The sequence below is a fragment of the Myotis yumanensis genome, unplaced genomic scaffold, assembly GCF_028538775.1.
Source record: "Myotis yumanensis isolate MYYU_CA2020_CCGP unplaced genomic scaffold, mMyoYum1.0.hap1 SCAF_18, whole genome shotgun sequence".
Classification (NCBI taxonomy): Eukaryota; Metazoa; Chordata; class Mammalia; order Chiroptera; family Vespertilionidae; genus Myotis; species Myotis yumanensis.
This window is the reverse complement of record NW_027223769.1, coordinates 26486005-26511152: the sequence shown is the minus strand read 5'-3', so window position 1 is coordinate 26511152 and position 25148 is coordinate 26486005. Positions and strand designations below refer to the sequence as shown.

The window sequence follows — 25148 nt, the reverse complement described above, 5'->3', positions numbered from 1 at the left end:
TGAACACTGCAGACCGTGGCACGACCAGAGTGTCCTGTGTTCAAGGAGGGAAATATAGCATAACTATCTTTACCAAAATTTACCAAAAAGTCTTGCTTATAAACTTAAGGACTTCAGTCTTAGAGGGTTTTTTGTGTGAATTTGACCCCAAAAGCAAGAGAAGTAAAGCAAAAATAAATGAATGCAACCACATCAAACTCTGCACAGTCAAGGAAACCATCGAAGTGTGGCCTCCAGACCAGCAACATGGTCCCCAGGCCTGGAACCATATCAGAAATGTACATTTTGAGCCCTTATCCCAGACCTGAAGAATCAGAGCTCTGGGTCTGGGTCCGGGTCTGTGTTTTAACAAACCCTTCAGGGGATTCTGGTGCATGCTCAAGTCTGAGAACGCTGAGCTTCCACTTGGGAAAAAATAAAGTTAGATACCTTCCTTTTTACCAACACTTGTGATGGTTTTCCTTATTTAGTTTGTTAAACATGTAACCGTTTTATCAATCTGGAGTTTGTCATGTGGGATAAGGATCTAGTTGTTATTTTTCCCCTAAAAGTCTCACTGTTTTCATTGGAGCGTGTGTCACCATCAGGTTGGACATATCTCTTCCCACTGCTCTTCTTCCAAACTTGGCTCTTGAGCCTTCGGTTTTCCTGACAGACGTTATAGATACAGATGCGCATGTACACACACAAAGACATATAAATATCTATTTCTATGTCTCTGTATTAAACACCATGAGTTCATACTGGAACCTCTAATTCTAATTCACCTCCACAGAGTTCTTCCTACCCTTTCTTCATTCTGTATAAGAACCCTGCTTCTTCTTTTGTACATTATTTTGATTCTTCTTTTTTTAAAAAGTATATTTTATTGATTTTTTTTACAGAGAGAAAGGGAGAGGGATAGAGAGTTAGAAACATCAATGAGAAACATCTATCAGCTGCCTCCTGCACACCCCCTATTGGGGATGTGCCCGCAACCAAGGTACATGCCCTTGATCGGAATCAAACCTGGGACCCTTGAGTCTGCAGGCCGATGATCTATCCACTGAGCCAAACCGGTAAGGGCAGAACCCTGCTTCTTAACATCATCCAGATAATTACGCATTTACTCAGTTCTACAGTGCACAGGAGACTGTACCCATACCACTGTGATCAGTGAAGTAGACTTCGAAAAGCTCCTTGTTTATGTTACTCTCCATTTTCTCTGCATGTCTCCTTTCTTTCCCCATGTGTGTCTCCCAGATTTAAAAAACAAAGGGGGGGCAAGCAAGCAAACAGCTCCTTATTTATTTAAAAATCTTATAAGCAGAGGGTTGTTCCAGCACTTTATGTTCCAAGAACAGATAGGCCAGTCAGGAGGGGTGTACCGTCCCTTCGCTCTATAAGGATGGCGTGTTCTGGTGGGTGGGCTGCGCACCTCAAGGAGGCATGGCTGACAGACAGTACGTGCATTTATTTTAAAGTAAACACACCGCTGTTTTTCCAGTTTTTCAATTGAAAGGTAAATAAGACTACTGATCCTTGGAACCTGAGTCAGGGGGAGAAGAGGGAAAAATGAAAAAAAGAAATCTTTACAGTTAAAAACAATTTTAAATTTAAATTTGAAAAATTGTTCATTGTTTCTTCAGCTGAGGAGGAGTTGGGCAAGGGACAAATGTGAAAGGCAGTGTGTGATTATCCTGTAAGCTGGCAGGGAGATATTATTTAGGACATAGCTGGAAACTTGAAAAGGCCTGGTGGTAGGAATGGCTAAATCAGTCCTGCATAGCCGATTAGTTACCTGTATGAACCTGCTAAACCATAGACCTAGTTATTTCAGTCTCATGGAATGCTCACAGGAAATTTTTTTGTGATCCACAAATTGAAAATATTAATATTTTTTCTGACTAAAAGTAAAATATGCTCCTGAAACTGAAAATTTTATTACTATTTTTCTGATTATTATTATTTCATGATTATTGAAGACAAAAGACAAAAAATATTCTGAGTGCTTCATATGTATTAGGCATTGTTTTGTTGAATCCATATATATATATATATATATATATACATATATTTATATTTATTCAATATTCCTTCATACCTATGAGCTAGATTGTATCACCATCTCCTTTGCTGAGGAAATTCTGCAGACATTATGTACTTTGCCCAAAATCATATAGTAGGTGGAGGCAGAGTTGGGATTTAACTCAGGCCTTTTGGTCCCAGAGATTTTGCCTGTGCATATACTATCTTCCAATGAAGGAGAAGTTTAAAGTCACTTGAAATTATATTTTTCAAAGCTGATCCTGTTAATATTTAGTTATATATCCACTAAGCTTTTTTTGGTATGTAAGTCGTGTATGTGTGTTTGTGTGTAACTATTTTTTTCCAAAAGTAGAAACTCACTATATGTTCTGCTCTGTAACTTGCTTTCTTAACCCAGGTTTTTCCTCCTCAATTAAAATATATAATTTTTAATAGCCACAATAGCTTTGTAATGAAAGCACCATAGTTTAGCCAATCTTTTATTTTATTTATTATTATTTTAAAAAATCTTTTTATTGATTTCAGAGAGGAAGAAAGAGGGAGAAAGAGATAGAAACATCAATGATGAGAGAGAATCATTGATTGGCTGCCTTCACAACACTCCCCACTGGGGATCAAGCCCACAACCCAGGCATGTGCCCTGACCGGGAATCAAACCATGACCTCCTGGTTCATAGGTTGACGCTCAAACACTGAGCCACGCTGGCTGGGCTAACCAATCTTTTATTGTTGGTTATTTCTATTTCTTTAGTAGTATAAGTAAGACTCTTTTTAAAAATTTAAATTTATTGGGGCTACATTGGTTAATAACATTATATAAGTTTCAGCTGTACAGTTTTATAATCTATCATCTGTATATTGCATTGTGTGCTTACCACCCAAACCCTAGTCTCTTTCTTTCACCATATATTTGACCCCCTTTGTCCTAGTCATTCTCCCTCCACCTCCTTCCCCTCTGTAACCACCATGCTGTTGTCTGTGTCTATAAGTTTATTGTTTGTTCATTTGTTGCTTTCTGTTTTATATTCCACATCTGAGTGAAATCATATGGTTCTTATCCTTTACTGTCTGACTTATTTCACATAGCCCGACACTCTTAAGATCCATCCATGTTGTTGCAAATGGCAGTAATTCATTATTTTTTATAGCTGAATAGGTATATAGGTACCACATCTTTATCTTTTCATTGGTTGAAGGACAATTCATTTGTTTCCATGTCTTGGCTATTGTGAGTATATCTTTATGAATAAATGTTTTGAAGTTTTTCAAATAGATACCCAGAAGCGGGATTGCTGGGTCATATAGTAGCTCTGTTTTTGATTTTTTGAGGAAACTCCATACTATTTTCCATAGCAGCTGCACCAATTTACATTCCCATCACCAGTGTTCGAGGGTTCCCATTTCTCTACATCCTTTCCAGTACTTGCTATTTCTTGTCTTGTTGATAATAGCCATTCTAACAGGTATGAGATGATATCTCATTGTGGTTTTGATTTGCATTTCCTTTATAGCTAGTGTGGTTGAGCACCTTTTAATTTATCTGTTGGCTATTTGTATGTCTTTTGGGGAAGTATAAGGCCCTCTGTTTATTTTATAATTAGATTGCTTTTTTTTTTTAATTGTTGAGTTATATGAGTTCTTTATATATTTTGGTTATTAGTCCCTTATCAAAGGTATCATTTACAAATATCTTCTCCCATTAGAATACTAATTCTGTTGGTTGCCTTTATGTTTTATTGATGGCTTCCTTTGCTGTGCAGAGATTGATGTGGTTGCATTCATTTATTTTTGCTTTACTTCTCTTGCTTTTGGGGTCAAATTCACAAAAACCCCTCTGAGACTGAAGTCCTTAAGTTTATAAGCAAGACTTTTTGGTAAATTTTGGTAAAGATAGTTATGCTCTTTTTATTCTCTCTCTTTTTTTTTCTTTTTATGGTAGTAAAGTTAGGCATGCAATTGCTGGGTCAAAAGGCATGTTTCAGGTTTTTTTATGCCTGTGACTGGGTCTGCTGCAAAGACCGGTGTACCTCGTTTCCTTACCCTCAGGGGCACTGGGCATTGCCAACCTGGTCTGTTCAGAGGTGAAAAGTGATTTCTTCCTGTTATTTTAATTTGCATCTTTTTTTCTTTTCTCCTTCTCCTTTTTTTCTTGAGAAACTTCAAAGTAGGTTTTGTCCTCACTGCCCTGATGCAATTGCTTGTACCAAGGTCACCAGTCACATCCATCTTGCTAAATCCAGTGATCAGTTTTCATCTTCAACTTACTTGCCTTAGAGATTGGTTTTCAGGACACCACACCCTGCTGGTTTTCTGTCTATCTTCCTGGTCACACTTTTTCAATATCCTTTGTTGGTTTCCTCCTTGCCAGTCTGGAAACACTAGAATATCCAAGTTGGCTTAGTCCTGTATCTGTTTGTTAATTTATACCCCTTTCTTTCATGATCTAATCTGGTATTGAGGTAGGTTAATAAGAAGCTAGGAAAATTCCTTGGCAAGTAGAATGAGGAAACTGAGACAGATAGCTATACAGATGGTGGAGCAAGTTACAGCCAGCTAATAAATCACAAGATCTTATCTTCCCTAACCAAGGGTCCTTAGGAGCAGATGGATTCCACATTCCAGAACATGCCTGGGACAGACCTGCCTAGGTCCTGGTCTTTTCCTAGTTGAAGGTGAAACTGACCAGAGAATGACCCTGATCCCTATATACATTCATTTTGATGCATCAGCATATCAAAGGACACACCTGGAAAGCTGATGAATTTTAGGTGATTGACACCTCACTTAAAATTCCTGCCTTTAGCAAACAGATGACAACCCTTAAGACCAGGACCCAGTGTGTGCTATCCCTTGAGCATGCCCATACCTTTCCCCCACTTCTTTCATCATGTATCTTTGCTTTCTTTTTCCTAAGCTCTAAAGCTTCCCAGGAGACTTGTAACCAGGAGAGCAGTGGGCAGTGGCAGCTCGTCCTGAGCGAACCTTCTGAATCCGTCTCCAAAGGCCCTCCTTTTGCCTCTGTGACTTGTTTCCTGAGTCCACACAGCTGCTGGCTCACTTCTAAAGGGCCCAGACAGCCTCGGTTAGGATTGACTCTTTCCCTTACGTTTCCAAAGGGCTACGGCTGCTCCGCCTAGGCTCACTCCCATTGCTGTGATCTTGCCTCTTCTGTATTAACCCCTTCCTTTGTTTTATTGTCCCCAGCTTTAAATATATTTTTTTTATTGATTTTTTACAGAGAGGAAGGGAGAGGGATAGAGAGTTTGAAACATCGATGAGAGAGAAGCATCGATCAGCTGCCTCCTGCACATCTCCCACTGGGGGTGTGCCCGCAACCAAGGAACATGCCCTTGACTGGAATCGAACCTGGGACCCTTCAGTCCCCAGGCCGACACTCTATCCAGTGAGCCAAACCAGCCAGGCTGTCCCCAGCTTTAATAAAGAGACTCTCAAAATCACCTGAACTTGTGTTGTGAAATCTTTCCTACGTGAGGTCTAGAGCCCACGTGTTGCAGACCATGCTGGCGCAGACCTACCTCAGTCTGGGTCCCTTTCTGGTGACAGTGTCATGACCTTAAAATTGGTTTGTACACTTATCACTCGCAGCCGGAGCCTCCCCCTGGCTTCTGTCTCAGCAATGGGGATCCTCTTTTGCTCAGACTAAAAATCTTGGTGTGCTCCTTGACGTCATTCTTTCTGTTACAATCCACATCCGTTCTGTCAGCAAGTCCTGCCCTATTACCTTCAAGATATGTTCGAGGATCCGATCATTTCTTACCATGATTTCTCCTATTACCCATGTTCAAGTCACCATCACTTTTCAACTGCTAGGAGGCGATGGCCCCCTAGTTGGTCTCCCTGTTTCTGCCTTTGTCTTGCTACAGTATATTTTTGAACCAGCAGCTAGAACAATCCAAACTGTGAGTCAGAGGTATCACTCCTCCAATGATTTCCCATTGTACGAGGAGGAAAAATTAAATGTTCTTCCTTTAATAGGCCTAAAGGACCCTCCATTATCTTCCTGCCACCTCTGTGTTATCTCATCTCAGCCATTCTCCTTCCCTCTCCAAACCCCTTCTGGCCCACAGGCCTCCTAATTATTTCTCCACCCACTGATGCTCTTGCCTCAGGGCCTTCACATTGGCCTTACCTTCTTTCTAAAGTCCTCTTCCTCAGGTGTCCTCACGGCTTGCTTCTTTTTTTTATATATATATATTTCTTTATTGATTTCAGAGAGGAAGGGAGGAGAGAGATAGAAACATCAATGATGAGAGAGAATCATTGATTGGCTGCCTCCTGCACACCCCACACTGGGGATGGAGCCCCCAACCCAGGCATGTGCCCTTGGCCGGAATCGAACCTGGGACCCTTCAGTCCGCAGGCCGATGCTCTATCCACTGAGCCAAGCCAGCCAGGGCACAGCTTGCTTCTTTACCCCCTTCTAGTCTACCCAGATATCACCTCAGTGAGGCCTTCCCCGACCAGACTGTCTTTTTCTAAAAGGGTCCAGTTCAGTGCTTTTTGAAAAATTTAACAAGTTTTGCAACATCACCATGAACTTTCCTATCACCCCAATAGGATTCCTCAGACCCAGTTATAGTTCATTCCCATTCCCACCCCCAGCCTATGGCAATCATGTATCTTCGTTCTGCCTCAGTAGTTTTGCGTTTTCCGGTCATTTCATACAAATGGAATCACAACAATATATGTCCTTTCCCAAACTGTCTTCATTGTGACTCCTCCCTATTCAACTTTTCCTATTTCCTTTCCCTGATTTATATCCTTTTCTCTCTCTCTCTCTTTTTTTTTTTTTAGCAATATTCTCACATAATACTACATATTTTATTTATTCATCTCACTTATTATCCTCTGCAATGAGAATGTAAGCTGCCTGGGGCAGACATTGTTTGATTTCTGTTCGCTTGTGTACATCTCTCCATCCCTATGCCTAAAACACAGAGAAGACACTAATATAATATAATATAATATAATATAATATAATATAATATAATATAATTATTATAACGTAGTATAATATAATATAATAGTGGTATATTATGTAAATTATACTGAATTAGGTTAATGAGGTGAACGTATTTTCGTGTGAGGTAGGTTTTTGTGGCTAGTGCTGTGGCTCCCGTCTGAGGCAGAGCTGGGACCAGGGTGGTGCTGGGTGGCCACTCCGGGGAGCCATCAGCCTGAGTCCGTCCCGGCCTCCAAAGGCGAGCCTTTGTTTCATTTTACCCCATCCGGTTGCAGTTACATCAGTGACTACTGTTTTCTTGATTGGCACCAGATGCCAGGCGTTGGGATTTAAACCATCCTTAATAGCCTCTGAAAAGCTCTCTGTGTGTTGCTTTCCATCATCCTGCACCTCAGGCAGATATGGCCAAGCCAGAACCTCAAGGAATTCCCGAAGAAGCCAAAGCCTCCCCCTCCCCAGCCCCACCGCCCAGCTTCTCAAAGTTACAGCCGGACCCCGTGCGTGGCGTTAGTGTCAGTGGAGAGCTGTTTGAAAGAAAAGGTCCTTTTAGCCACGAGTCTCGAAAGTAAACACACAGGCCCCTGCAACGAATGTGGAAACAGACCTGCTTTCTGTGTCGCCAGCTGAGAGGCAGCCTTGTGAAACCTTCCTGGAAGGGGGAAGAAAAGCTTTCTGTCGGGAACTCCTTTCCCTGTACTCGGCTGCCTCTGTGTAGCCTGGGGTTTACTGCTGCCTCTAGAATATTCCATAAATGTGTCCGGCTTTGGAAGTTGGTCAACCTCATGGGAACGCATATCTGAGCAGAGTGGTTCCACCCCCGCAAACAAGAATGTCGGCCAAGGCTGTTCCCCTTTCTAGAGGTATATTATGACATTCTGCATCTTAGTCCATTGTAGGGGGTCAAGGCACCTTTTCCCTCTTTTTCTTTTTAGATGTAAGAATTTTTCAATGTTGGATGAGGGTTTTGTGTGAGAGGAACTTTTTGTCTTCTCTATAGGCCGTTCTTAGGATTGTGAGACCTGCCTGGAGCAGGGGAGGGTCTGAGATTTATTTACCCTGTGAGCACTGGGCTAGATGCTGACAAGCAGCAGAGAACAAGGCTGACAGTCCTGGAGTTTCGGATCTAGAGAGGAAGGTGGACAGAGGTTAAACGGATAACGGGTGCAGACGGTTCCAGTTGTGAAGGATGGGATGGAGGAAAGTGCGGGACGCTCTGGGACTGTGTCTCTGGGACTTTTCCTAGCCTGGGGTGGGGGGGGGTGGGGGAGGGGATGTCTAGGAAGGCTTGCCAGTGGAAGAGGAAAAATCACCTGGACTCCAGAAGGATGAGAAGGGATTGGCCAGGCCAGCAGGGGAAAAGCATTCCAGGCGGAGGGAACAGCATGCCGGAAGATTGAGGCAGGAATGAACTGGGTGCATCAGGTTACCAGAGAGACCCCTGGGGCCAGCCAGGTCTGGTGAGTGACACCTGCTCAAAATTATGACAGTAGTGGCAGGGAGGAGGCATCAAGCAGCCCAATAGAAATAACATGGGCCACGTATGTAATTTTGAATTTTCTAGCAGCCACATTTAAAAAAGTAAAAACAAAACAGGTGAAATTAATTTTAGTAATTGATTTATTTAGCCCAATAGATCCAAAATGCTTTCATTTTAATATATAATCAATTTACAGACAATAATTAATGAGATACTTTACATACTTTTTTGTTTTTGTTCTTGTATGAGGTCTTTGAAGACTTGGTGTGTCACTTATACTCATAGTACATCTCAGTTCGGACTGGCCACATGCTTGGTGCTCAGTGGCCACGTGTGGCTTGTGGCCCCCAAAGTGGACCGTGCAGGTCTAGAGGTTGTTACACAAGGAAGGCTTGGAAAACTTTTCTTCCAAACCGGGTTGCTGTTAATGTAGGACTGTTATACATTTCTAGAAACTTCTTCCCAGCCCGTCCCACAGAGGTGTTGTGCCATCTCCTCGAGGACCCGCGCTGTGCTAATTAGCCGCATAGCATTGGCTTCTGAACAGACAGCTGTTGCAGGCATGAAATGGTGGCCTTGCACAGAGCCCACAATAGGTGATAGGAGAATGAGACTGTTTCCTTCCCGTTGCCAACAAATAAAAAAATTCAACCTCCCAAATCTGAAACATTTCATCTGATCTTGGGCCTCTGCCTCGAGCCAGGTATTTGCGAGTGGCTCCCGCCTGATTACCCCTTCCAGTCTCCCAGGTTCTCCCCGGGGAGACACTGCGGCTGCTGGAATCGTATTAAGATCAAACCTCATTTATCTCATTTGAATGTTTTACTTTCCCCTTTCCTTTGGTCTTCCAGGATTCTAGGAGTATTTTTCTTAGAGTAAGAGACTTATTCTTGCAGGAGAGTGGTATGTCAGGAGGGAAAGCGATCCTGGCCCCAAGTGAGAATGCCACAATTACATGAGCAGGACAGTCAGTGCCACGGTTCGTTAGGCACAGAGCAGGCATTTTCCTTAGCGTCAGGCCCGGCCTGGGTGGGGGGATCTGCTTATTACGTACAGGGCAGCAAGGCACACATTTCTCTGAATATGATGTCTGTGTCTTCTCTCCCTCTCAATTAATTAGTGCTTATTTGCACATGTATAAATGAATTCATTCTCTCGGAGGGGGCATATTAAAGAAAAGGCTGAATTCACCTTGAATGTGCCCCTTCTTCCATCCTAAAACCTTCCTCAATGGATAATTGCTTCTGTATGTATTTTAAAAGATTCATGGAACATATTAAGGGAAAAATTAAAGGGCCCAACTCTTGGGTCTAGAGAATGAAGCCGGTTTTGCACACGTAGTTTATATGTATGTATTTGTGCTAGTGTTTTCAAGTACGAGGACTCCCTACAAAGTTGTCCACAGTGAGTTATGTCATGGGGAAGGGGTTTGGCATGGGTGTGTGTTTATGGGAAAGGTATCGTATTTTTTACCTTTCTGTATTGTTTTAATTTCTTGCAATAAGCATGTCGTTATTTTTTAAAAATTAAGTTAATATTTATTGTGATGATAACATATAGCATAAATAGGACACACTTTAAAAATGTTTTATTATGGAAAATTTCAAACATAAATAAAAGTAGAGAGAATAGTGTAATGAACTATCCTGTACCATCACCCACTTTTAACAGTGATTGGTACATCTTTAGTCCCCACTTTTTTGGGGTATAATTGAAAGTCCATCTTAGACATCATGCCATTTCACTTGTAAACACTAATGCATACATGTCTAACTGAGATGGAAATTAAGAAAAAAAAATACACCCACTGTGCAGATAATGGAAATTAAAAAGTAAAACCTTTATTTATTTCATAATCTTACTCTTTAAACACAATGTATTATTTTTCCCTGGTTCATTTATTTCTGTGCCATTTTGCCTGTTTTTACAGGCAGGGTTTTAATAATAGGGTGCATTCTGTAACTTCCTGTTCTCTTTTTTTAACTTAACATTGTAGTATGAATAATTTTCCATGTTCTCGTATACTCATCATATCATTAGTCCAAATCTTAATGTGGCACATTCCACTCATCTGAAATTGTAACTTTTAAAAGCCAAATTTTTAAAAGGGGATTTTTTTAAAAAGCAGAATCTTAACTATAAAAATTCTCTTTTAGCTAAGTTCCTACATTTTGCTATTCAGAGACCATTTAAAAGGTTTGTTCATTGAAAGCTTGCCTCTGTCGGGTTTATAAACATGGCTTTGATCCTGTACAGCAGGGAGAGGTGGCTCGAACAAGGGTGCACAGATTGTTACAGTGGCCTGTCTAGGAGCAGCTATTAATGCAGTGGTTCTCAACCTTCCTAATGCCGAGACCTTTTAATACAGTTCCTCATGTTGTGGTGACCCCCAATTTCATTGTTACAAATTGAAGATAATTAGTGCATAGTGATTAATCACAAAAACAATATGTAATTATATATGTGTTTTCCAGTGGTCTTAGGCAACCCCTGTGAAAGGGTCGTTCAACCCCAAAGAGATCGCGACCCACAGGTTGAGAACCGCTGTATTAATGGGTGATGAAGACTTCTATTGACAAGGCAGCAGCAAGTGATGTGAACTGACAGTTTATTCTGAAGATTTAACTTTCTCAGATCTGTATTTATTTCCCCTAAATTACTTAAAAATTTTTGAAAAATATGCTACAGCTTGACAAACTGAGATTTACCAAGACAGGTGAGGGCTTTTGTATCCTGTGTTAAAGGGACCCTCGTTTGTTCAAGAGAGACTCTTCGTCTGTGATACACCTTATTGGGCGGGTGACTGTGATGAATAGCCCGTTCTGAAGTGTGCAGCCATGGGCATTTTTTTGTGTAAGTAGAAACGTGTGGAACTGTACGGGCCCTTGGCCATAGATCACTGGAACTCTGAGTCAAGAGAAATAAGGACAGTTATGATTGACCAACGGGGATGCGTGTGCCTAATCTCTCCTCCCTTTCCTGTGGTAGGAAGGAGCCGCATCTCTCCCTCCTGTGAGGCAGGGCAGACTCTCCATCCATGCTGAAGAGCCCACGCTTTCCTGCCGTCTCAGGAATCCTTTCCTTTCATCCTGCTGCCTCTTTGCCTGTTCTTCCCTGTCTTCTTTGCAAGGTCATCTTCATCTGTTTGACTAATAACTGAGAGTTTCCTATCGTTCCATCCTCTTCTGTGATTGCATTCCCATCTGTACCTCCTCCTTATGCATAACCACCATGTGCAGGTGACCCACAGATTTGAAACTCTGGCCTATACCTTTCCTCTGAGCTGTAGACCCACATATCTTGCCCACATACATGTCTTGCTGGCTCCTCGTGGGTGTCAGAAGCACCTAAAAATCAACGTGTCCAAAGGTGAACTCATCACCTCTTCCCCAGAGTTGGTCCTCTTCCATTGTTCCATATTTCAACATAGAGACCCTCCATTTGTCCAGTTAAGTAAGGTAGAAACCCAGGATTTGTCTTTGATATTTCCACCCCTCTTGCCCACCCCCTTTGCTAATCTATTTTCAGGTTCTCTTGGTTTTTACTTTTGCAAGTCTGCGCTCTCCTTTCATCCCTGCTTATACTCCCCTGTTCCTTTCCAGTGGCCTCCTCTCTGCTCTACCTGTGTCTACCCTTACTTTGGTCTGTTCTGCAAACACAAATTAGATCTTGTCATACCTTGATTAAAAACCTTCAAGTATCATGCTGCTGCTCTTCGGGTATAGATAAAAACTCTCCGACATGGCAGGCCCACAAAGCGTTACACTGTCTGGCCACCATGTAGATCTCCTCTCCCATTTGGATCATATTCCTCTTGAGCACCACCCTTCACTGTTCAGTGACCTGAAAGCATCCAGCTCATTGTGCCACAGTGCCTTTGCACATGGTATTTCCTCTGCCTGGAATGGTCTTCCTCCTCTCTACCTCCCCTCCCCAACCTGCTAGCCATCTGCCTGAAGTCTCAGGTCCCAGTTGAGTCGTCAGTTTCAGGAAACGTTCCCTGATGCCATGAACAGGTCAGTTAGCCAACTGCCCATGGGACCAAAGATCTCTTACATGCAGTCTGTTCCATAGTTGTAAGTTTACATTTCCTCGCAAGATGATTTACTTACTTCTCTTTCTCCCACTGACTTGTGAGGTTCCTGAAAGCAGAGATTATGTGTATATCCATTCTTTATAACCCAGCATCAGCACAGTGTCAGGCAGATAGTAGGTGCCCAGAAAATGTTTCTTAAATGAATGAACAAGGAAGAAAGAGAAAAAGAGAAGTTTACAAAACTGGCTTTGTAAAATGAAGCTATCTGCTCTAGAGGAGTTAATACACCCCCCAGTAGACCAAAGTAATTTGGAGATGATTAAGGGTGAACCCCCAGCAACAGCACACAGAAGAGGCCAAGGTAGACTCTTCCTTGCCCTCTGTGCTCAGAGGACCCTGCCAGGGTGGGGGACCCTGCGAGTGATGGGGGCACAAGGGAGTGGGGTGAAGCAGAGTCAACATTGGTCCCCAACAAGCATTCCAGTGTTTACGACCTGATGCTAGCTTGGTAGAAAAGACTGTCTCTTGTTAGGATCTGGTTAAGGTTGGAAGCCAAAGAGACATCGTAACAGTAAATCCTGGAAGCCTTTGGCTTCCTTTACTGCAAAGGGAACGTGAAAGAACGTTCTCTTTAAACCTGGAGTAGACTTGAGCCTGTGTGTGTCTGAGTTACGGGGAACCAGGGAGTGGAAAAGGGACTGTTTACTCTCTGCCCTTTTGGAATTTCCTCCCTTCGGTTCCTCTGTGCGCCAGTGTTTCACAGCTCTGTGCAGCGCGAACACTGACCTGTTAATGAATGCCCTGCTTATTTTCACTTTCTTTTGATGGGCCTATGGGATTGAGGGTAGAGGGAGGCAGGAAGAAGGAGGTTTGTTTGTTCCACTGAGCGGCTCTGTTAAGGCCAGATCAATCACATCTTCATCAGGCTTCCGAGACTCTTGACCCAAGAGTACAGGGTCTCCCTTAAAAGTATCCTACTTTTGTGTCTTGTTTTATTTTTTGCAAATTTCCAGGTAAATCTTTGCATTTGTATTTTGAGTTAGGAAGAAAAAATGATTTTTTTTAAAAAAAGGTATAAGTGTGTACAGTGCACGTACCTTTTGGTGATGTGGGGGCAGGGAGGGACAACGATGACAAAAGATTCTCAAGTGGGAGGTTCTTTCATTCACTGCGGTGAAACTGTCCAGGCGGGAGCTCTGGGTTTCGTAACTGAATTGCACTGTTACCGTGGCACCGTTTGGCAGCTATGGTTTATGTAGTTTCTTCTTTTGTTGGAACAAGGCAGGCAGCTTCCATGTCCCATTTATCTATACTAGTTAGTCCCATATGCAACCCCCCCCCTCCCCACAAAAAACCATGAAAAAGTTCAAGTCAAGAAAGGGAAAAAGTAACTCCTAAAAAAATATTACTCATTCTTGTTGTACGTAACAGCTCTTCCCAATCAGAAATTATTAACCTGAAGCCACTTGCAAATCTGAGGCTTTTAAGTTAGGAAAAATAAGAGTTATTCCCTAAGCACCTTGACTGATATATTTTTTGCTCTTTTGTATTTCAAAACTGTATAAGTTTTGTTAAATTCTTGTAAGTTTTTAAGTTAGTTTATAGTCTCTGTGCCTAGGGTGTGCTGGTTTGAAAAAAAACTATCACAGAGAATGTCAAGCATAAAAAAAAAAAGTGGAAAGAATAGTCCATGGACCCCTATGTGCCTGCCATGCAGCTCCACAGCCCTGAGAGGGATGGGCGTTCCTCTCTCACCTAACTGGGTTATTTTTATGCGAATCCCAGACACGTTTCACCTACAGATATTTTAGTGCGTATCTCTAAAATGTAAGGGCTCTTAGAAACCATAGCTGTAATGCCAGTTTCATAGCTAAAAAAACTTTGATGGGAATTATTTTAGTATCATCAAATACTCAGTTTTCATTTCCCCAGTTGTCTTATAGTTCCCCCCCTCCCCCGCCCCCCCACCATTGGTCTATTTGAATCAGAATCCAAATAAGAGCGAACTGTCTCCTAAGGCTCTTTTAGCTGATGAGTTCTTTTTTTTTTTTTTTTTTTTTTTTACCCCTTGAAATTTGTTGTTGGAGAAACTGGATGGTTTGTCCTGTAGTTTCCCACATTGGGGGTTTTGCTGAATTGTGGGTTAGCACGTTCCTCTGTCCCTCTGTGTTTTCTATAAACTCATAGGTAGATTTAGAGGCTTGATCTGATGAAGAGTTCTCTCCCCCACCCCCCTCCGCCCCCCTTTTTGATGAGGTGATGTGTGATTCCATCAGGAAGCACCTAGTGTCTGTTTGTCTGTCTCGGTATGGCAGCTTTTGAAGCGATTTCCTGGCATGGTCCTTGAGATTTTCCAAATTCGTTTCCCTGGGATTCTAACATCCAAGCCCTACCGCTGTCTGTTGACCTCCACAAAGCAGCATCACAAGGTATTGGTTACCAGTGGGTACTTAGAACAGAACAGAAGGGCACAGTCCCATAACTGAAGAAGTGTGCTTGCTGATTGCTGAAGTTAGCATGAGCTCAGGACTTTGGCTTTCTCGGTGGAACTGAAGTCTCTTGCCAGCGGAATATTTTCATTATATATGTTCCATTTGGTTGTAATTGAATCTGACTTCCTCTATCCATGCTCTTAAGTTGGCTCTTTTTTTCAGTCCCTGCCTATGATTTGCCCAAAGCTTTGATTCCAAGAGACTGTGGGGCCTGGCTGATGTGCTCCGTGGGGGCCATCAGCCCCCCTAACGTGTGTTAGGAAGGAAGCCAGAGTAGAGACTCCCTTAGGTACCCTGTTCCCAGAAGACACTGCCATCACCTTGGCCCAAGCCACCATCTGCTCCCACTTGGAATATCGTCATGCCTCCTGCCTGGTCTCATCTGCTTCAGTCCTTGCTGCTCCTGCAGCCGGAGTGATTGTTATAATGGGAATCATGTTCCTTCCTTGCTCAGAACCCTCCAATGGGCTCTGATCTCACACAGAGTCAACATCACAGACCTCGCGAGGGCTCCAAGGCCTTCCTTGTGGGCTCTGTTTACCCACTGTCCTCATCTGCTGCTCTCTTCCCTCGTCTCCTCTAGCCACCCCGGCCTCCCTGCCATCCCTCACACCTGCTAGCTATGCTCTCACCTGGGGCCTCTGCGCTCCCTTCTCTTTCTGCCTAGAATATTCTCCTTCCAGATACCTGCATGGTTTCCCCAACCTCATCCTTCTCTAAGTCTTTGCTCAGTTGTCACCTTCCCAGCGAGACTTCCTCACCACCCCGAACCCTCCTCCCACCTCGGGCACTCTCCATCCCTTGCCTCGTTTCATTTTTTCCTACTACATTTGTAACCTCCTAACAGATTATGCAATTTACTTAAAAAACACACACACAACAAAACACCACCAAAAACCATTGCTCATTGCCTGTTCCTCCCAACTAGAAACAAACAGCCGCGAGCACAGATTCTTTGTTTGTTCCTGTTGAATCTCTGTGACTAGAATAGCAGGTGCTCTGTACACATATGTGAACTGCGGGGCCACAGGTAGAGCAGGACCTGCCGAGGCTGAGAGTAGCTGGTGAGCTTCCTAGACCTGATTCTAGTGATGGAAATCGACCTGTTACGCCGATTTATTTCATCGGTTTCTTGATTTTTGAGCAGTGCCTCAAAAGGCAGCAGTGGGAAGACATGCTTGAAGAGAAAGGCCCTTTGTAGAGCTGTCCGCGTGGCTGTAGTGAAACCTGAGGGCCCCGAGGCGCAGTGGCTAACGCTGCTATTTATAGTTAAGATTCCAGTATATGTTTTCCAGCCACACTTGCTCCTTTCAGCCTTCCCTGTATGCTCCAGTCTGTCACTCAATTAGCTAATGGCTCCTTTAGTCCCATTATGCATTGTAGGGTTCCCCTGGCTCAGCTACTTTTAAAGAAAGAGAATAATGGGGTGTTCTGTTCTCAGAGGTTTAATTTTTTAATAGCCTTGCCAATTAAGTGAAAACCTTTTCCCAACTTTTTATTATGAAATTTTCAAACATGCAAAAGAATGGAAAGAGTAACACAATGAGCACCCAGATGCCCTCCACTGAGACCCAGCCCTTTTTAACAGTTTGCTCCGTTTGTTTAACCAATACGTGCGAGCCCGTGGGAATGTGCATTTTTCCCCCCGAACCATTTGAAGGTAACTTGCAGATATCATGGCACTTTAGTCTTAAAAACTTCAGCCTGTTCTCCTAGAAAACCATTTAAGACTAAGTGCAGATATCATTCTAATCTTCTCGTGAGTCTCACAGGAATAAGAACATTTATATGTAAAACCATGGTGCCATTCTTAAACCTAAGGAAATTAACGGTAATTTCAGACATTATTTAATATCCAGTCTCGTGCAGATTTCCCCCAGAATATTTTTTTTTCAAGCCAAGGGTTAGTCAGAATTCACGCATTGCATTTGGGTTATGTTTCTTTCAATCTAGAAGAATCTCTTTGCCACACCCCATTTCTAAAAAAAAAAGAAACATGTTTAACAACACTGACTTTTTGAAGACTCCTGGACAGTTACTGTATAGATGTCCCATATTCTGGATGTCTGATGGCTTCCTCATGGCATCACTGAATTTGCACAGGGTAGGTCTCAGTTCTTTCTCCCCATGCCTAGACTTCTGAAGGAACTTGTTTTCACATTACACCTGTTCTTTTATGGAAATATTTGAGTAAGCCCCTCAGTGAAACTGACTGAAAATAGCAATGGACTCAAACAGAGATCGTTACAGGAAGAGAGGTTAAGGGAAGGGAGAGAACTTGAAAACCTGCAGGGTAACTGATTTCTACTTTATTATACTAGATCCTTGAATTGATCCAGACTTTGTTTTTGCTAAGTTCTTAAAGAACTGTGTCTATTCCTTAGAGAAATCTGGGGCAGGCTTTTTCACTGGGGGAGGTTGTTTCTAGGAAGTGCTCCTGGAGATACTTATTTATACACTAGAGGCCCGATGCATGAAATTCGTGCAAGGGGCTCGGCCCTCGCAGCAGCAGCAGCAGCAGCAGCAGCAGCGGCAGCTTGCCTCAGCCCTCGCAGCCCTGGCTTCATCCAGAAAGTCGTCCGGAAGGTCGTGTGGCTGTCCAGTCTAATGAGCATATTACGCTTTTATTATTATAGATACCCTGCCTTGTTCTAGAAAACCAGTGAGGTAGCTTATAATAATACAGTAGCAACTAAGAGATAAAATTAAGTGGTGGGTGGTGGGTGGGGAGGGAGGTTGGAGTACGTGGCATTTTCCTGGTCTGGCTTTGTGAGATGTGGGGGAGGCACAGAAGGACTGCCCAGCCTTTGGAAATCCTCACACACGCTGCTGTCTCCGGTGATTACTGAACGGCCCTGACCTGGAGGTTACAGTTCCTGAGCAGGAACTGGACGGTGTGGCCAAGCTTGGTGGTGGGGGTCGGGGTGTGTGTGTCGCAGTTTCCAGCCCACCGAGGGTTTGGGGCGCCTGCCTCGTGCCAGTCTGTTCTGTTTTCCTGCTGTGGTTTCCCAGCTCGTCTTGATTGCCCACAGGGCTGACCACCTAGTGTTCTGGGAACTGTGACCGTGAGCTGCCGTCCCACCTCAGTGACAGAGCCAGGTGTCGAGTGGTCTCCCCAGGTGTCGAGTGGTCTCCCCTTCCCGGATTAACCCCGGGTCATATGACTATGGGGCTGACCTGCTTGTATTGGACTTTTATTGTTTACAAATGTTTTCCTTATTTCAAAGTGAAACATTTTCAGAGTTGAAAATAAAAAAACAACAACACTTTTTAATGCAAATAAGAAAAGAATAAGCCCCTGAAATTGTTCATCTAGAGATGACTCCTGGGATATTCCCTCAGGGTCTTCTGACCTGTGTCTTTTCTTTTTGCCACTGTTCCCTATATGGGTAGAGGGATACTGCTTGAAGGAACTACTTTCTTCCTCTGTACGCCTTCAGTATCTCTAGTTTTTCCTTATGGTCCTGCAAGTATAAGCAAACAAGTAATGTAGAAATTCTGTAGTTAACCTAATATCCTAACATGTTTAGAAAAGGAAGAGTACAGCCTTCCCCACCAGCCTCATACAACAGTGACAATTAGACATGGTCCTTCCCGTTCTGTTTCCCATGCCACAGACAGATTTGAAGCTGCGGCAAAATGTTGCCAGGGGAGCCAGAGTAGGCGAAGTGGGAGCTTACAACTTCCAGAATCTTAACTCCGGGTGCATTTGCTTTCTCCCATCCGCGTTGCCTTTTGTGTCCAACAGTGGAGAACACACAGCTGACCCTCAACCTGCAGACGGAGAACAAAGGCGGTGTTGTCTCGGGCGGTGAGCTGACAATTTTCCTGGACGGGCCGACTGTTGATCTGGGAAGCGTGCCTAATGGCAGTGCCGTGACAGACGGTGAGTGCTGCCCTGCTCCCCAGGGGTGGGGCGGGGGGTAGGGAGGTGCCCAGAGTTTGGTTCTCTACCAGGTCCCTGGTTTGGGTACGGCTCAGCCAGCCCTGGCCCATAGCTAGCCCTGATTCCTTTCAGCGTCCATAAGCATGATCAAAATCGTGACATGATTTTACAAGGACAGCTTTCCGACAAAGGACCAAAATAAGTGTCGTCTTTGAAGTGTGGTGTTTGGTTTGAGAGCAGAGAAAAACCTCCTTTCATCCCACAGGGGCTTTGGACAATAGAAGGTCTTTATTACATGTTACTTGGGCCCATTTTTCCTCACCCCCATGCAGTTAACCTTCCTGGCGAGCTTTGAGGGTGTCTTTTATGAGATGCTATTGCTGGGAAAAGGGACTCTGTGTCTTAGAGATTCATACTAGCAAAATACTGACAGGGGCAGGGAATTTGAAGAGTGTTTCCCGCTCTGCCCTGAATGTGGGCCGTTTGTTTGTTTTTAATCCAATCTGAAATTAGTCACCTTGGATCTAGCAGGAAATTATTTCATGAAGTCAGAAATAATGGGTTGGATTTCTCCATAATTTTTCTTGTCAAATGTGTGATGTAACTAAGGGACTTTCCAGGCCCCAAACAGGCTTTCTATAGCTTCAAGGGGGTGGAATTGGAATTCTAATTCAAGGGCACCTGGGGAATGGTTGGGCCTTGACTTGAGAATCCTCCCTGAGCTGGACCGAAAGGTGCTTGTGTACTTTGGTGCATGGAGGAAAACAGCACATGTATATGTAATTGAGCACCTAGTACAGGGGTGGGCAAACTTTTTGACTCGAGGGCCACAATGGGTTCTTAAACTGGACCGAAGGGCTGGAACAAAAGCATGGATGGAGTGTTTGTGTGAACTAATATAAATTCAAAGTAAACATCATTACATAAAAGGGCACGGTCTTATTTTTTTTAGTTTTATTCATTTCAAATGGGCTGGATCCAGCCCGCGGGCCGTAGTTTGCCCATGGCTGACCTAGTATGTGCTAGATCTTGGACCAGGTGCTAGCTAGATGGCAGGGGCAAAATTCACTTGGTGTCCACTCCCAGGAGCTTATAATTTACTCGGTGGGGGCAGGGGATGCTAAACATCAAACGAGTAAATGCACAAATAACTGTGTAACTATAGTTGTGACAAAAGCTATGAAGGAAATCTCCTACTTTAGGGGATCTCATCTAAATTGGGGGCAGGGGCACGGAAAGTTCCTCTGGGGAAGCTGAGACCTCTGGAGTATGAGGAGTTCTGACAGGCCAAGGTGGGGGTGTGGATAAAGGGGTGGCCGAGTCAGAGGTGGAAGGGTCCCATGTGCAGAGGCTCAGAAGTGGGAGTGAGCTTGGCCTGTGTGGGAACAGAGGTGGCCAGGGTGGCTGGATCGTGGGGAGCAAGGAGAGTGGTGAGAGGTGAAGCCGCAGAGGCAGGTCAGCTCAGATCACACAGCCTGGAAGGCCTGGGGTTCAAATCCTTTTGAACCCCATCCTAAGGAAAGGTTTTTAGCAGAATAGTATCATGATTTGATTTTTAATTGAATTTGATTTGGCTTTTGAAAAGCTCTCTGGTTGCCAGGCCGGCGTGGCTCAGTGATTGAGCGTTGACCTATGAACCAGGAGGTCACAGTTCAAGTCCCGGTCAGGGGACATGCCCAGATTGCAGGTTCAATCCCCAGTGTGGGGCGTGCAGGAGGCTGCCAATCAATGATTCTCTCTCAACCTTGATGTTTTTCTATCTGTCTCTCCCTCTCCCTTCCTTTCTAAAATCAATAAAAATATATTTAAAAAAAAAAAAGAAAGAAAAAAAAAAGAGAAAAGTCCTCTGGTTGTGACATGGAGAAATGCCCCAATTCCTTGTCCCCACTTTGCATGGTCAGCATCTGTTCTCTGTCTCACGTGGATGGCCGAAGTTCATGTGCTGTGTAAGGCAACCTGCTGGTAAGTGCCTTAGGCATTCTTGAAGGTCTTGGAGAAGAGCTGTTTCCCAGGTTTGAGCCCCTCTGTTTCGTGGCCCTGATCAGATCTCACCCACTGCCCCCGTTCCTTCTCGTGCTGGCGGCTGCAGCTCGCTCGCCTCTCCGAGTCCCACGTGGTGGGTAACTGTCACACACAGGGGAGCTCTGTGCTGTAGCCACATCTCAAGCACGGGTTGAGCTTCTCAACGTTTCTGTCTTTCCTTGGGATGGATCCCCTTTCTAGGATCACAGCCACCTTCGAGAGAATCCAGCGGGACCGCTGTCACTGCCGAGGGCCGGCACCAGTCCCCCAGCGCCAACTGCTTTGGAGGGAGATCCCGGTAAGACCCCTGTGGATGAGGAGGAGCCCAGAGGATGGGTAGGGCCATTGAAAACACGCTGCCAAGTGGCAAGGAACGATTTATGTTAGAAACTGGTGGATATTTCCAGAGAGCTTATAACTGACCTCATGTGTTAAGGAGGCCCAGAGGGGAGGACAAAACTGAGGGTTCTCGGAAGGGTCAGGGGTCGCTTGTCGAAGATTGGAACTGGCTAATGGTTATTTGGATTAGAGGAACTGGCGAACAGAACTTGACTGCTTTTTATACATCGGGTGCAGCGGCCACGGTTACGCTTCCAAGATACACACAGAAATGCTTAGAGCAACGCTGCTTTGTAATGTGACGTTTTCTGTTTCTCTTCTGGGGGGTTGGTTAAGACCTCCCGTCCTTCGAGTCTGAGTTATATTTTACTTGTTATACATATCACGGATGACTTAAATTTTATTTACCTACATTCCCATCTCACACCTGGGTTAATGCAAACTCATTTTCACGGTAACTGAGTTCCCAGGCAGAAGAATCGTTTTAAGTGTATTAGGGCGATGGAGAGGGGCTGTTTATTACAATGTACAAAATCCCCAGACATTTTAAGGAGAAGAATCACAGTAAATCCTTGTTAATCGGTGGAGAGTAGGCAAATAACTGGCAAAATCTTCCCAAACAAGTCCCAGGGTGTGGGGGAAAATGCTCGGAGAAACCTTATGATTTCAGCCAATACCCAGAGGCTGGAAAGATTCCTCTGAGGACAGCCATCAGCCTCTCTGGACTTGGTTGTTTTGAGCCTGGCAAGTGTCAGAAGCAAGAGAGGGTTGGGTGTTTGGGGCTCTTGTCTATAGCGTCATTAGAAGCCAGGGTATGTTTCCCTGTCTGCTTTTCTCCAAGCATCTGCAGTGGCATCCCCCACGCTCTAAAGACCAGTTGCCTCTTTCTGTGACTCACTAGGTGACTTACAGGTTGAGTAAATAGTCAAGTCTCATAGCATTAAGGACCAACAGTATAACTGGCAAACCTGTGTCCACCAAGGAGTGATGGGGACCCAGAACTAGAGAAAACAGAGGAGTCGGTGCCGAGTATTGGCCGAGAGAACCCCTCAGCATTTCAGCCTCAGAGTGATGGCTTCTTAGCTTTTTTTTTTTTTTTTTTAAATACATTTTATTGATTTTTTTACAGAGAGGAAGGGAGAGGGATAGAGTTAGAAACATCGATGAGAGAGAAACATCCATCAGCTGCCTCCTGCATATCCCCCACTGGGGATGTGCCCACAACCGAGGTATATGCCCTTGACCGGAATCAAACCCGGGAACCTTGAGTCCGCAGGCTGATGCTCTATCCACTGAGCCAAACCAGTCAGGGATGGCTTCTTAGCTTTGGCACCGGTCACCACCACTCTGGCCTTGCAGCCGACTTGGACATTTTGTGTCAAACAACTGATACACTTATTTGGAGCGGGAAGGCAGAGTCCAGCTCCTAACAAGTTTGGACTTAAGTTCTTGCCCTATGTATTGTTCTCTGAAGTTCTCCAGTTGTGAGACCCTGAAATTCATATGCTGTATCCCGCTAGCCCTTCTTTGTTGTTGTTTATGTGGAGGATTGTTGACTGTTAAAACAGCAGGCAGACTTCAACAGACAGCCAGATGCGTTTTTGCAATGACATGTGGTAGACAGTCAGTGCTAGTTCATTATTGGTGGGCAGAGCGCCTTCCAGCTATTATAAACCGCATGGGAGTCCTCCTCCGTCTGCCTCGCCACTGCAGCCTCAACCGTCTATTCTGTGTTCACATGGAACCTGCTCCCATGCAGCAGCAAGCACTTTGAAAGAATCACCCGAAGGCAGTATCTTCTGTGTCCCTAAGGACCCCTTTCCTCATGGCTGCTGGTCAGTGTGCACACACAGGGTAGGTAGCAGGGCAGTTGACTGGATGAGAGTCCTCCCAGTACAACTTGCTGTGGGGTATTGGACAGGTCACTAAACTTCTTGGTGCATCAGTTTTTTCAGGTGTAAAAGGGGGATATTTCCTGTCTCATGGGGTTATTGCAGGAATGAACTGAGATGAGGTGTGTCAGTCTGAGGGCCTTGCACACTGGGAGTGTTCAGTGACAGTGGTAGGGTTTCTTTGCTCTGGAGACTGTCTATTGCACCCCTCTCCTCCTCCCCCCAACCCAGGAAGTGAGGCATTGCTGATGCGTTCACATCAGTTAAGAGGGTGATGAATCAAACCTTCAGGGTTCAAGGGCAATCCTCTGCTGTCTTTGGTTTGCCAGGGCAGAGAGAATGATGGGCTTCTGTCTGCTGCCTCCCAGACTAAATATTTAGCTTTCACTGTCTGAAGGGTAGGTTTTTCTTGGACTTGGGTGCCATTCACCATGATCAAAGGTGCTCTGATGTGCCGTGAAGGTGAAGATTGCAATGTCAAAGCAATGTTTTCCTCTCCTCTTCCCCCCCTGCCTTATTAAGCCATGGAACTGGAACCGAGTGAGGGCTTTACCTTAGGGGTTCATCTACCCAAGTTCATCTAGCACCTTTGCTTGCCGACCAAGGGCTCGAAGCTCCATCTCTCAGTGAGATCTTGCCCTGTCTTTAAGAATAATCGAATGAGTCCTAGCCAGTTTTACTCAGTGGTTAGAGCGTCGGCCCACGGACTAAAGGGTCCCGGCTGGTTGGATTCCTGTCAAAGGCAGGTACTTCAGTTGCAGGCTCCATCCCCGGCCCTAGTTGGGGCACATGCAGGAGGCAACCAATCGACGTGTCCTCACATCAGTGTTTCTCTCACTCTCTGTCTCTCCCCCTCCCTTCCACTCAATGGAAAAAATATCCTCGGGTGAGGATTAGCAACAACAACAAAAAGAATAATCGAGTGAAACAGCGCCAGTTATTGTATCATCTGGTCTGCCACATGGAAGCCAGCGTGGTTTAACCACCAAGAATTCACCGAGCATGAATTTATTTGCAGGCAGACCGCATTAGTACGTAGTCAGTGGGTCTGTCTGATTAAAGAAAGAGTTAACAGCATAGACTGCTGTATAGTCCTATAATGAAGTACTGTCCCGAGGTAAAGATGGGTGCAAGAACGTTGCATTAACATGGTCGAATCTCAGAAACATAACATTGAGCAAGAGAAGCGGGTCATAGAAAACAAATGTACAGTATGATGTAAATTTATATAAAATTAGAAAATATAAAGTTGAATCATATGTTTTTTAATGAATACCTTCATAGGTAATAAAACTATAAAAAATTGAAGGGAATAATGAGCCTTGAATTCAGGAGAATGGTCATCCTTGGGGAGGTGGGGGTGGGTATAATGAGGAAGAAGCACACAGAAACTTAGAGGAGCTGGTAATGTTAATTCTCAGCCTGGGCGGTGGGTCCCCGAGTGTTCATCTTACTGTTCTTTACTGGAATGTGTATTTAATGTATTCTTTTGTTTACATGGTATATTTCACAGCAGAAAAGTTAAAAAGTGTCACATACCCACCTCAGAGAGCTGAACTACGATGGAGAAATTGTTTGCTATTGAGGCAGACAGATTTCAGAACCTAGGCTTTCTGCAGGCTCAGTAATGACCACTTGTTTCTGTTTTGCCCCGTTTCTGTGTGTAGCAGTGTAGCTGATGATTCTGAGTTGGTGCTCCACATTGGCCTTGCATTCCTGTCACCTAAAAATCTCAGGCCTGAGACTTTCGTTTGGGAGGTGGGGGAATGGGTTCCAGAGGAAAGCTGGTCACTGCCAGATCATGTGTCAGAACAGCACTAACCTTGGTGGTCTGGGAGGGCTGCTCTAACACCGTTTGGTTGATTGGAGTAGGGCGCTGATGTGGCATGCCGAGGATTCTGTCTGTGGTGTGCCATCCTGCCCTGTGTCCTCAGCCCGTGTTCCTATCCCAGCAGCGGAGAGTGCTATCGCGGAGCCCCCTGGGAAAGTGTG

General features: G+C 44.4%; 1 protein-coding gene across 2 annotated transcripts in view; it reads left to right on the top strand.

Moving 5' to 3' along the window:
- Positions 1-25148, top strand: part of WWP2 (WW domain containing E3 ubiquitin protein ligase 2) — a 116569-nt gene that overhangs the window by 27038 nt on the left and 64383 nt on the right. For both annotated transcript variants that reach the window (XM_070398925.1, XM_070398926.1), the window contains 2 exons: positions 18766-18903; positions 21127-21223. In XM_070398925.1, coding sequence (XP_070255026.1) covers positions 18766-18903; positions 21127-21223 — 235 coding nt within the window. The remainder of the gene's footprint in view (positions 1-18765; positions 18904-21126; positions 21224-25148) is intronic.